Source organism: Drosophila subpulchrella, chromosome 3R (assembly GCF_014743375.2).
Source record: "Drosophila subpulchrella strain 33 F10 #4 breed RU33 chromosome 3R, RU_Dsub_v1.1 Primary Assembly, whole genome shotgun sequence".
NCBI classification, from domain to species: domain Eukaryota; kingdom Metazoa; phylum Arthropoda; class Insecta; order Diptera; family Drosophilidae; genus Drosophila; species Drosophila subpulchrella.
The window spans coordinates 15,804,952-15,817,979 of NC_050609.1; the positions used below are offsets into that span (position 1 = coordinate 15,804,952).

The window sequence follows — 13,028 nt, forward strand, 5'->3', positions numbered from 1 at the left end:
CACTATTAAAAAGTAAGTCGTTGGTAGGACTGACAATTCTTCAACTATTATATTGGTAATTTTGACCCAATAGAATATTTTGTGTAGTGCACCCAACTAATTGGTTTCACAAAAAAGTACTCTATGCATATTGTTACAGTGGTTGAATCCATACACTTTATTGTTTTCCCATAAATTCTCTGTGGTTTTCAGTCATTTAATTTATAGGCATTAAGAGTAGACCCATTAATGACTTCTCTGTTTCTGATGGACCTATTTGGGTATCTGGAGTAAAATATTTAATGGTGTCTCTGTTCGTGATAGACCAATTTCACTTTAAGCTTCAATTATTTTTTTACTAACCCGCCGAAGTGAAAGCATACATATTGCTAAAATTAAAATTCGGTTTGGTGTTTCATCTAAGTGTTTCCTTCTCAGGCTTAAATATTTTACTTGGTCTTCCATAAACTCTCACTCATAAACCCCCCACACACACACACACTAAACAAATAGCAATAAAAGCGGAAAAATAATCAGGTTTACGGCTGCTCCTCCGGAATCTGCTCCTGCTGCGGTTGGATGGATGCCACAGCTCACCGGAGTGCCCTTCAGGCATCTGTTGTTCTGCCACCGACGCCGAAAAGTTTGCCACTAAACAGAAATTACCCATACGCCGCGTGGGCCGTCGATTGAGATGGGCGCAGAAAGCAGGGGCGGCGGGAGATACCCCCTCCTCCTCTGAGGTGAGGCACGATGCTCCGGTTTTCAAAGGCACATAAATCTGCAACTTGTGGCGCATAAACAAGCTGTCGGTTCGGCTAGTCAGGCAACTAAGCAAATTTCGTGGCTTTCTGATCCTTGTGAAACACTCTAAAATGCATTATCAGCCAATAAACCATCTTGCCATTTCACACAGCACCAAAAATGGGGCAAAGATATATTTCTTAGAATCAATACATGATATTTTTGACTTTTGCGCACGAAAGGTATCCTTCCTATCGATTTTTGATGTGGACCAAGATTTATTTAATCTTAAAATCTCAAAATCGACATGAAATTCGAAAAATCGTTTCAAAATACAAATTCGATTTTAATTTCTAGTTAAAAATCAAAATCAAGACTGTTTTTAAGTCAATTTCAAATCTCTTCAACTTAAAAAAAAAGAGAGCTCTTTCGTAGTTTTTTCAAGAACATTCCTTCTCAAATAAGTGAGAAGCCGAATTTCCATTCGATCTTCGTTTTTCTCATTACCAATTTATCTGGTTGTATTTCCAGTCAGATTTCCTGGTAACACAAGTTACTAGGGCAATAAAAAGAACACCTTCCATTAAAAAAATATTAATATGTATATTAGCTTTACAACCTAAAATATATGATGTTATATCTAAAAGATACTGATTTAATAATGTTGTCTCCCTTCTTGTATTACTTACAGGAATCCCTAACCATAATCATGCCACCCACCGAACTAAAGAGACTGGTCTTGCTCGTGGTCATCGTTACCATCACCTTGACGATTGGAGCCGGAGGAGTCCTGGGCGAGAGTTCGTCCAGCTGTGGACCCAAATTCCCGGCGGCGTGCAGCTGCGGCAACGAGTTGTACGAGAGTGAAACTCAGTATGTGGTGAACTGCACGAATGCGGGACTGGTGAACACCAGTGTGCTGGAGTTCATGCCCGACCAGGTGGAGGTGCTGATCTTCACGGGCAACCGGATCACCGAGCTGCCGTGGAACGTCTTCGGGAGCATCAACAACTACAAGCAGCTGCGCATCGTGGACATGAGCAGCAATCACATCCGCGAGATACGCGGCAAGAGCTACCATCATGTGCCGCGCGTGGAGCGCCTGATCCTGAACCACAACAATTTGAGTATCTCACGGTTCGAGGACGAGGTCAACCATCATCATCCGCGTGTCTTCTCGAATTTTATCAACCTACAGAGTCTGCATCTAACGGATGCCTTTGAGGACAACAGCTCGCCGCAGCTGAGCGAGGATCTGCACGACATCTTCGTCAACAGCCAGCTGGTGAAGCTGCAGAAGCTCCATCTGGAGCAGAACGAGATCACGCACTTCAAGGATCGCAATGTCTTCTGTGATCTGCCCTCGCTGCGTGACCTTCACCTTGGGGATAATGGCCTGAGTGACCTTAACTTCGAGGTGCGCTGCCTGAACAATCTGCGCTTCCTCGATCTGGAGCGCAATAAGTTCACCTTTGTGAAGCCCACGGATTTAAGGGTGCTAAACGAACTGGAGGAGCGTCCCAATCGCACGGCCAATCTGATTGTGGACTTCAATCTCAATCCCTTTGTGTGCGACTGCCGCATCGCTCCGTTCCGCACGTGGATACCCAGCACCCAGGTGACGGTGCGCAACAAGGACAGCCTGACGTGCACCCACACGTCGGGCAAGTCGGCCGCCCACCTGCTGCAGATGGACATGGGTCAGTGTGCGGATGCCATGGCCGCCGCTGCCACGATCCTGAACACCGCCGAGGAGGAGCAGCGCTATGGCGGTGCGGAGGCGGCGTCCATCCAATCGGAGGCCCACATCAGCGGACACACGGCCACTCTGATCTTCCTGCTGATCGTGCTCAGCATGATCCTGCTGGGACTCCTGGTGGCCCTGGTCTACGTCAGTCGGGACAAGTTGAAGTACATGATAACGCCGGTGTTCGACAACGTGGCCAAGAAGGTGCAGTACACATCGATCAAGGACGAGGACTGCCCGGAGGTGCATGTTTAGGAGAATCATCTTAGTACTTCACCCACAGGATCAACACAAAAGTACATAGAAGGGGGAGGAATAAAGCCCGGTTTTCACATTCAAATCCAATCAAAATGCCATTCACAAAATTCGTTAACACCCATACGAGTTCCTGCTATTTCAATTAGACTCCTTAATTTGAAAATGCATTTTCTTAATCAGCAGCTTCAAAGGGATTTTAAAATTCGCATAGGATAAATATATAACCGGGCTTATATCCTCAGTTTTCAGATTTTTGCCATTCGCGTTACGCAAAACGTGTGCCATTCACAGCGGAAGGGTAAGAGGATACAGTTGAGGAAACAATTGGATCATATTAAAGTCCTAACCCGAAATCAGGACTCCAGCCTCTTGTTTCGTAGTACTTAAGCCAATTGTTGCATTTAACAGCGGATGAAATGTGGCCACAAGAATTACTGCAACACAACCACATAACACAGACAACACACAATTTCGTTAGTTTTAGCGGTTTTCTAACTTAACCTTAAGTCAGTTATGCTTTCTATGAGTTCCACACAAAGGAATCGTACGAGAGGAGAAGGCAAAGCGGGCCTGTAACAACCGATTTGACCACACATATATAGTGACATATATATATATAGAAACAGACACATATATATACATGCATATATCGTAACAAACACTTTAGTGTTATCTGTGATTTAAGTTTAGTAGCTTTACTTTGTTGAAACTCTGCAGATCGAACATTTGAAATCGAAATTGGTCAAAAACAAACTTTAATTCTTTTTATAGCATAACAGATAATTCTACACTTAACGATATGTAAAATGTTTCGATGCTTACTATGTTATTAATCAATTAATTTGTCAATTATACTAGCTATACGATGATTTCATCCTTCATTAACTACCATTAACAAGCATTTTTTATAAATAAACTTTTGAAAAATGGAGGAGGATGTGTTATTCTTTTTGGAAAGTGGGGGAAGACATTGGATCATAACTATTTAAGTGATAAGTTTTTCAAAATATAGTAAATTTGAGAAAAAAAATTTGGTGGTTATAAATTTTGAATTTGAATTTCGATAGCTATTGCCAAACTAGTCATAATCGATATCGATACATTCGTGCGTGACTCTTGGTGCCAGCCCTGGTTTCCGATGTCGATAACAGCAGGCAACAGTTGTTTTCCCGCCCTATAAAATAATTATCTATTTATTGTTTATTTTGTGAGTTTGTTGTGTTTTGTTGCTAAAAACCAAGGTGTTTTGGAAGTTGTAGTAAATATTTAAAATAGTCTAAATTTAGAGTATACTCTGAAATATCTAATAATGTGTTTGGGGGTCAAGGTCACAATGGGAATTAAGTTCCCTTCGAAAACTTATCAGTTAATTAAAATTGGAAGACCTTTTGTACTTCCAACAAACACTTGGCAATGTTCTTATTTATTGCAGCTGTTTCTGGGTGAATATCAGTTCCATTAAGATTTTGCATTATAAACTCTCCACGTATTTGTTTGTTTGCATATTACTTTGTGCAAGTGTGCGTGAGCGCTTTAAACAAAATCGTATCGCATATAGATATTCCGCTAGTCTAATCACAATTCAGTGCCATTATGCAACGTCACCGCGCATTGCAGGGCTCCAGCATTTAAGACCAGGAATTGCATTTAACCAGTGATATTTTATTGTAACACTTAAGATCATACCAAAGCGCGAGACAGACAGGCAAAGTGCGTGCTTATCGCACAATAAACAATCCAAACACGCGGTGATAAGGGATCATTTTCAGTCAGTTACTAAAGTCACCTTCTTACAGATGCTCCGCAGCTGCCGCTTAACCCTCGCCGCCGCCAAGAGAAGCCTCCGGGATCAGTTCCAGTTGCAAGTCCTTCGTCACCACCAAACCGCCAGCAAGATGGAGAAATTCGATCTTCCCCAGCGATTGCAGGGCAGCACGCCCAGTGTTTGGAACGAGTACATTGCCCTGGCCATGCAGTACAAGCCCTTGAACTTGGGTCAGGGTTTTCCCGATGATGCTGCCCCCGAGTATGTGACCCACTCGCTGGCAGACATTGCCAAGGACGAGAATCCCCTCCTGCATCAGTACACTCGCGGCTATGGCCACGTTCGCCTGGTCAATGCACTCTCCAAGTTGTACAGCGGTCTTGTCGGCCAGCAGCTGAATCCCCTCAGCGACATCCTCATAACCTCCGGCGCCTACGAGGCTCTCTACTCCACCATCATGGGTCATGTGGATGTGGGCGATGAGGTCATTATCATTGAACCCTTCTTCGACTGCTACGAACCCATGGTCAAGATGGCAGGCGGTGTGCCACGTTTTATTCCCCTGAAGTTGGTTGGTAACCTTATGGAAAAACAAAAACTAGATCCTGTACTTAAACGCTCATATTTTAGCGCAAGACAGAAGGTCCCATTAGCTCGGCGGACTGGGTGCTGGACGATGCCGAATTTGAGAGTCTTTTCAACTCCAAAACCAAGATGATTATACTGAACACACCCCACAATCCCATTGGAAAGGTCTTCAACCGGCAGGAGCTGGAACGAATTGCCGAGCTCTGCCGCAAGTGGAACGTGCTGTGCGTCTCGGACGAGGTGTACGAGTGGCTAGTCTTCGATGGAGCAGAGCATATCCGCATCTGCACGCTGCCGGGCATGTGGGACCGCACCATCACTTTGGGTTCCGCTGGCAAGACCTTCTCAGTGACCGGCTGGAAGATCGGATGGGCCTACGGTCCCGCCCCGCTGATTCGCAACCTGCAGATGGTGCACCAGAACTCTGTGTACACCTGTCCCACGCCTCTGCAAGAGGGTGTGGCGCGCAGCTTTGAGGTGGAACTGGCGCGACTGGGACAGCCGGAAAGCTATTTCCTCAGCCTGCCGCGCGAGCTGAAGGAGAAGCGCGACTTCATGGCCAAGTTCCTGTCCGAGGCAGGCATGCGTCCAACCATTCCCGAGGGCGGCTACTTCATGCTGGCCGACTGGTCGCCGCTCACGGACAAGGTCGATCTGAGCTCGGAGCCCGACAAGCATCGGGACTACAAGTTCACCAAGTGGATGACCAAGAACATGGGCCTGCAGGGCATCCCGCCGAGCGCCTTCTACAGCGAGCCCAACAAGCCTCTGGGCGAGAACTTTGTGCGCTACTGCTTCATCAAGAAGCAGGAGAACCTGGACAAAGCAGCCGAGCTGCTCTCCAAATGGAAATAGTCAACGGCCGGACAATAAACGATTCGCTATCAATTGTTTTGTTTATCTGGGATTGTCGGAATGCAGTCCCCTAACCTGGGCATTACGTAAGCGAAAAGGGCAAAACAACCTAGTGCTGGTGTGGTAGCCTTACTCCAATCTCCATTTATTATCAATCCAACAACATGTTCATCCGCACCATACAGTGGATGTGTTAGCTAGTGTGTCGCTGTAGCGTTTGTATCGGGTTTTCTCAATTTTTTGTGTGGGTTTAAACTAGAGTACTCCGCTTAGGCATCGTACACGGACTTCAGGGCCAGCTCGGGCTTGTCGTAGCCCAGCTCCTCGATGGTGGGAATGCCCAGCTCCTGCAGCGTGGGAGTGATCTTCTCCAGCAAGTAGGGATAAAGGGTGGCCTTCTGGTCGCCGCACTTGTCCTTGCATCCCTCCAGCCACCTGATGGCCAAAGCGATGTCGTTGACGCGACGGGTGGCACGGAGACCGGCCTCGATGACCTTGGGGCTGGGCACCAGATCCATGCCCAGCAGGTCGTTCATGCCCTTGCGGATCTCCCAGCCGTCGATGCCCTCGCGGCTGAAGTACTTCTCGTAGCGCTTGTCGAACTCCTCCGCCGATTCCTCGGTGCCGTGCAGGCAGCGGACGGCGGCCACGCGCGACGAGTTGCCGATGAGGCCGCTGCGCATAGCGCTAGCCAGGTTACGGGCCGTGATGCTCAACATGCTGCCAGAAAAATGCTATTTAATTGCGAAAATTTGGTTAAGTAACAGCTCGGACTCACTTTTCTTGTTCTTGCTACTTTTCACACGGGTATGACAGATCTGAGTTGGGGGGTGGCAACGCTGACCAGGGATGGGATACGTACGTATGACAAACTAGCCAAGACAGCAACCACAAACCAAAAGATAGATTTGGTATATATATATACCTATATTTGGTATATTTTGAAGAAACACAAATGGTATATTTCCCAGAACCGGATGGTATTATTATTCGCCAACTGTGCGACCACACTGGTGCTCTCTACAAAAAAAAAGAGGAAACTCTCTGAAAAAATCGCGTGAATAGCCGATTTAATTAATGCAAACAGAATAAATAGCAAGTTGCTGCAGTACAGAAAAAGGTAAACCAAACGAGCCGCCTTCACGTGCCTCATTTGCAAACGTAGACATTACGTACGAGCCCTGCAAAATGCCATGCGCGTTTTGGGGGTGACTAGAAATCAAAATGGCGTACGCGGTGCAAAAAAAAGGCAGCAAGCGTCGCAGTTGAGAAGAGAAAAATCACCGGCTGAAAAAGCGCATTTTCCGAATTAATAGTTTATACTACTCGGAACTAGTAAACCGATCGAATAAACTCTTTCCACAACCACTTCCGACAACTGATACATCCGGTTTGTAACAATTTGCAGACAAAGAGCGAGCGAGCGAACGAAAAAAAAAATGGCCAACGCAGACGTGCAGTTCAACTACGGCCAGCAGGGAAATGGCGAAAACTTCAATGACGACAGCAGCCAGCAGCAGGATGACGACGACCAGTTCGACGGCGATGGCAACGTCAAGATCGAGAATGTCGGCGAGAGCCCCAAGTTCGTCCGGCTGCGCGGTCTTCCCTGGTCCGCCACGCACAAGGAGATCCTCGACTTCCTGGAGAACGTCAACGTCACCAATGGCTCGGCGGGCATCCATCTGGTCACCAGTCGCGTCGACGGCAAGAACACCGGCGAGGCCTACGTGGAGGTGGCCAGCCAGGAGGACGTCGAGGAGGCGCGCAAGCTGAACAAGGCCAGCATGGGCCATCGCTACATTGAGGGTTGGTTTGGTTCCCACGGGGGTTGACTGTACCTAGGTCTTAGCCAAGGCAGCCAACTATAGGCCTATATCATATACTTAGTCTTTTAATAAGCTCGTTGGAGTTTGTGCATAGTTTTGTCATATGCAGGAGATTAATTAGATCAACTACTCTCATGGGTTCATTGGCCTTTCCATCTAATACATAATACAGACGCAGAAATTACTAGTTTATACATTAGAACACATTTTTTGTTAACTTATTTAAAGATATTTTCACAAAACTGCACTTTGATTATTAAGATATTTTGCCGGGTCTTGAAAAAATAACCTAAAAATTTGTTTTAGAGCTATTATTGTGTTGTATGTAGGTTTCTTTCATTCTTAATCATTTATTTTGTGGTTATACACGTTGTTATTATCTTTATTTCTAATCAGATGTTAATAATTATTAATATATATAGGTACTGCCAAGGGCTATCAGCTGTGATTAGTAACAAGCTATGAATGTAGCCCATTGCATTTGTAAGATTGCTTCTGCAATACTCTACCTTCAACTCTAGTAACAAACTTATTTATATTCCTTCCTTTAGTTTTCACCGCCACACCGAAGGAGGCAAAGGAAGCCATGCGTAAGATCAGCGGGCACGGCACTGCCTTCGTTGTAAAGCTCCGGGGTCTGCCCTATGCCGTCACCGAACAGCAAATCGAGGAGTTCTTCTCTGGTGAGTGCCCCTGCTCTGTCCCTTTTTCCACTTTAATAGGAACATGGAGCAAAGACAGTGGTTGACCGCATGTATTTTCTTTTTGCACTTCGTTGAGATATGGCCTACGGTCCCCCTTCATCTACACTTTTCATATCAATTACACATGCGCTTCAACAAAACATATTTTCGGGCTAAAATTGCAGGCCCTTGCATTTGTGTGTAATGGGTACTCGGCGGTCCCCACGCAGCTCCTTCCACAGTCAACGGCTGAACGTTGACGCGGTCACGTCCGCAGGTCCGATAAATCATTAATTCATTGGTCACATATGTAACCCAGTTTACCTGGTTAAATTCACGATCATTATTTACCCCCTCCTTTTAACTGAGCTTCTTTCAACGTCTACGAGTTACAGGAGCTAAGTTTTGTAATAACTTGTGGTCCGGGCATCTCGATTGCAACATTTCCCATCTTGCTTGCAGTTCGTGCTGCGACTGCAAGACCCTTTTTTATTTAAGCAACTGATTTGCTGAAGCCTGCGATGCAGGAACCAAACTATAACACTTATCAACCTCTGTATTTCTGTTTCTCTATCTAAGCTTAATCTTGCATAATGTATATATATGAAATCTATATATTTGTATAAATCTTTGTTGGTTATCGTCATGGGCAGGGTTGGAAATCAAAACGGATCGGGAGGGCATACTTTTTGTTATGGACAGAAGGGGTCGTGCAACTGGGGAAGCTTTTGTTCAGTTCGAAAGCCAGGACGACACTGAGCAAGCCTTGGGCCGAAATCGGGAAAAAATTGGGCACAGGTGGGTTTCTAATTCATCATATCTTCTACAACCAAACAGCTGAAATTAAAAAACATTAAGTGGTAATCGATTGCAAACTTGTTGAAACACACAAGTGAAAATACAACACCAATTTTCCATAGATTATTCACAAATAAATATGTATAATAAAAAAAAATTACTCTTATCATAAATAATTTCTATTTCAGTCACTGAGAAACCATTTAGCAACAATTACCTATAGCTACGGGTCTGGTGGGGCTCTTAATATTTCTTTAAGCGCCAGCATGTGCTCACTCTAACATAATAATCAAACCAAGAACACAGAGTTATTTTCATTAGATTTATATAACTGATTTTTAATTATTTTATTTCGTGATATGTAACAGTAAAACATAAAAAATAAACGCCACCGACCCTAGCGTATTTTAAGTACATCTCTTATAATATAATTGTTTTCTGCTCTTATCCATGTAGGTATATTGAGATTTTCCGCAGCTCAATTGCTGAAATGAAAAGGGCCACAGGCGCCGGCGGTGGTGTCGGAGGACGCCCGGGGCCCTATGATATACGTGATCGCGGAGCCAATCGCGGTGGCAATGACTTTGGAGGAGGACGCAATGGTAAGTATAAATAAAAGATATTATAAATAATCTAAACTAATGTTTTAATGCCAATTTTTCCATTCCAAGACTGGGGCAACAATGGAAACTTCGGTGTTGGCGCCAACAACATGCTGGGCTTCAACAATCTGCCAAGCCTGATGAACTCGGGTAACTTTGGCAACAACCAGGGTGGAAACAGTGGAAATTTCGGAAATAACTCTGGACCCAGCAATTTCGGCAACTTTGGTGGCGGCAACAATGGCGGCGGTGGAAACTCCGGTAACTTTGGAAACAACGATGGCGGTAACGGCGGCAACTTTGGAAACTTTGGCAACAACGGGGGCGGAAATTTCGGCGGGAACAATAACGGCGGCGGTGGCTTCAACAGTGGCAACAACTTCAATTCTCCAGGAGGTGGCAATAATTTCGGCAACAATGGCGGCTCCAATTTTGGCGGCAACAACGGCGGAGGCTTCAATAATGGCGGCAACTTTGGCTCGTCGTCTGGCGGGGGCAACTTTGGCCCGATCGGCGGTGGCCGCAATAACAACAACAGCGGCAACTTTGGAAACTCCGGCTTTGGCAACTTTGGAGGAGGAAACAACATGGGCAACGGCGGCAATGGCAACTTTGGCGGCAACAACGGCGGTGGCGGCGGTGGATTCAACAATGGCTCCAACTTTGGCGGTGGCAACTCCATCGGAGGCGGTGGCAACTTCGGACCCATCGGCGGAGGACGGGGCAACGATGCCGATCACTATACAATCCATATGCGGGGACTTCCGTACACTTCCTTCGAAAACGACGTATTTAAGGTGGGTTCTGAATAGATCAACTTCTTATATAGTACTTATTAATAGGAAACTTTATAAACTTTTAGTTCTTCGAACCCATTCGACCCGCCAATGTGCGCATCAACTACAACAAGAAGGGTCTGCACAGCGGAACTGCTGATGCCTACTTCGACACCTACGAGGACTCCCAGGTGGCCATGAAGCGCCACAGAGAGCAGATGGGCTCCCGCTACATTGAGCTCTTCTACGACGGAAAGACCCGGGGTGGCCCCAATGGAAACAATGGCGGCGGAAACGGTGGTGGTAACGGCGGCGGCGGAATGGGAAACAATGGCGGCGGCAACGGGGGCGGCAACTTCTCGCGACGCATCTAGAGCTCTTCCATAGTTTGATTACATTGAAATTAATGTAGACGCAAGTATTTCATATATTATTATGATGAAGCTGAAACTATAAACCGCTAAGGCACTCTTACAACCACGTAAACACTTAACTACCGAACAGAATTCTGACAGAGACAATTGATTGGTCAGACTTAGGAAACCATTTTTCTGATTGTAAGCCAATGTAACATCCAGAATAAAGAGCACACTTTCGTTTAAGTACTTTATTCTCTAGAAATTTCAATCATACTATTTAAGTTTCAATTATAAATTTAGGTTTTTTCTAAAATAAACTTTTGTTTTTACATGAAAACGAAATACGCTGCGTGTTTATTTCCTCATAATGATGTGGCTTGTATATGGAAGAGGAAAATGTGAACGGTCCTATAAGTGCACAGCTGCTGGAAAACATTTGATTATACCATTTCAGTAAACATCAATTGACAATGTAAATACAAGAGTGAGTTGGGAATTGCATAAACATTTGCTTATCTAGCAATAGCGCAACACATGTAACGATTGAGCATGTTTTTCCACATCAATAGAAAATGTGGGTTCAAAATTGATGTAATTTTTTATTTACCTAATAATTACAAGTTTGTTTTTTACTTGAGTTGTATAAGATAGGATTTGTAAGTTTTTATCCCCACTTTAAATTTAAATATCACCAGAATTACTGGGGTACATTTTCAGCTTGGGGTTCCATTTAAATATATCTTACGGACCAAAGTCGTATGAACTTTTCACTTTCCTTAAGACACCGTTGACAGTTCAGTATCTCTGTAGCGAGAGATAGCAACCTGTCAATAAATTCGTATGTCTATTTTGATCCAGTGATCATTTCTTATAATTGTACCAATAAAATGAGTGCTGAAAATAGATAACGTATTACGTAGAACCGAGGAATTTGCCAGGCGGTGGGTTATGAGATCTCGTAAAATAAAGGAAAACGTATTTAAATATACTTATACTCGAAAGGGGTTTTCGACCGACGGCAGCTTCAAAGTTACTTCAGCTTCTTGACAGGCGCTTGCGACACAGCTTTTCTTTTTGCGATAAATGTTTACTTAACGATGGCTTTTTTCCTTTTAAGATACAGAAATGATATCATGCTAATCACTTGTATCTATTTGATAGGCCTTGATGCGCGTGTCGGTAACAAAAAAACCTGCCAATTCGAGATACAAATAAAACAATTCCAGCTATAATTAGGTAATTTTTCAAGCAAAAAGCGCTCTCTTTTTTGCTGGTAAAATAATGGGTTTTGCCAGCTTATTAAAATTTAATCTGAGAGTACTCGCAAAAAATATTGACTTACTGTATTGTATTTTATCGCTTCTATTCAAAAACTTCAGTTTTAAATGTTACTGTGTATTTTCGTACATTCCCGTCATAATTTTCACCCTTCTATAGTCGCCACTACAAATACTATATATATACCAGGTGCTAATGGATCAACCACGCTCGATGATTTGTTTATTGCGAGGCAGATTTCCATTTTACGCAACAAGCGCACAGATGCCGGCTCAATAAAAGTAGAATTTTCGGATTACAGCGAAAAAAAGAACAAGTCAGACGAGTTTGATTATTTCGTGTTTTTTACAAAATTCCCCTGATTTGCGGTTTCATAGAAATCTCTAGAGATTTTAAAGTGGGTTAAAATGCAAATTGGTAGGATAATCCATTTAGTGTCACGGTATTACCAGAAAAGTTTCTCATAGCTTGGAAATACTTAAGATACGCCAAGGACTTTGTGCTCCACACTTTCTGATCCCGAGTTTTATTATATTTTTAAGAGATATTTGCTCAAGGTGTGCCCCATCTTGAAGACTTTTTATGATACTCCACAAATCCCATTCATAAACGGGCCGAAAGTCAAATACCTAGACTCACACACTCAGATTTTTATTTGGGCCCATAAAGAGCTAGTTTTAGATAAGCGTTTCGAATCGGAATCGGAATCGCAACGAGCTACCGTTTCTACTCTCTTTTTTTTGGATTTTGGTAGCGTTAGCGTGCCT

The 13,028-nt window shown here is 44.2% G+C and overlaps 4 protein-coding genes across 8 annotated transcripts in view; 3 read left to right on the forward strand and 1 right to left on the reverse strand.

Moving 5' to 3' along the window:
* The window catches only part of LOC119562872 (trophoblast glycoprotein), a 48,963-nt gene extending 45,304 nt beyond the window's left edge, over positions 1-3,659 (forward strand). The window contains exon 4 of the mRNA XM_037875986.1: positions 1,415-3,659. Within this exon, the coding sequence (XP_037731914.1) occupies positions 1,433-2,725 (1,293 nt within the window). The 5' untranslated portion in view covers positions 1,415-1,432 and the 3' untranslated portion in view covers positions 2,726-3,659. The remainder of the gene's footprint in view (positions 1-1,414) is intronic.
* Positions 3,660-3,824: 165 nt separating this feature from the next.
* Positions 3,825-5,969, forward strand: LOC119555573 (kynurenine--oxoglutarate transaminase 3). Of its 3 annotated transcripts, none has more exons than XM_037867050.1 (3): positions 3,825-3,935; positions 4,525-5,064; positions 5,124-5,969. In XM_037867050.1, the coding sequence occupies exons 2-3, from the start codon at positions 4,525-4,527 to the stop codon at positions 5,934-5,936; spliced, it is 1,353 nt and encodes a 450-aa protein (XP_037722978.1). In that variant the 5' UTR covers positions 3,825-3,935; the 3' UTR covers positions 5,937-5,969. The 3 variants fall into 3 exon arrangements, with proteins under 3 accessions (XP_037722978.1, XP_037722969.1, XP_037722957.1); XM_037867041.1 differs by having other exon boundaries at positions 3,896-3,986; XM_037867029.1 differs by lacking the exon at positions 3,825-3,935 and adding an exon at positions 4,287-4,438.
* An 80-nt stretch (positions 5,970-6,049) lies between these two features.
* LOC119555584 (cytochrome c oxidase subunit 5A, mitochondrial) lies at positions 6,050-6,856 on the reverse strand. Its single transcript, XM_037867062.1, has 2 exons — positions 6,715-6,856; positions 6,050-6,656 (listed from the first exon to the last, which is right to left on the reverse strand). Exon 2 carries the CDS (start codon positions 6,653-6,655, stop codon positions 6,206-6,208), a length of 450 nt encoding a protein of 149 aa, XP_037722990.1. The 5' UTR covers position 6,656; positions 6,715-6,856; the 3' UTR covers positions 6,050-6,205.
* A 50-nt stretch (positions 6,857-6,906) lies between these two features.
* On the forward strand, positions 6,907-11,229 carry LOC119555556 (heterogeneous nuclear ribonucleoprotein H3). Of its 3 annotated transcripts, XM_037867005.1 has the most exons (7): positions 6,908-7,056; positions 7,345-7,745; positions 8,317-8,448; positions 9,102-9,246; positions 9,703-9,848; positions 9,918-10,645; positions 10,711-11,229. In XM_037867005.1, the coding sequence occupies exons 2-7, from the start codon at positions 7,376-7,378 to the stop codon at positions 10,996-10,998; spliced, it is 1,809 nt and encodes a 602-aa protein (XP_037722933.1). In that variant the 5' UTR covers positions 6,908-7,056; positions 7,345-7,375; the 3' UTR covers positions 10,999-11,229. The 3 variants fall into 3 exon arrangements, 2 of the variants coding, with proteins under 2 accessions (XP_037722933.1, XP_037722942.1); XR_005219897.1 differs by lacking the exons at positions 9,102-9,246; positions 10,711-11,229 and having other exon boundaries at positions 6,907-7,056; positions 9,918-10,056; XM_037867014.1 differs by lacking the exons at positions 6,908-7,056; positions 7,345-7,745; positions 9,102-9,246 and having other exon boundaries at positions 8,341-8,448.
* Positions 11,230-13,028: the final 1,799 nt, after the last annotated feature.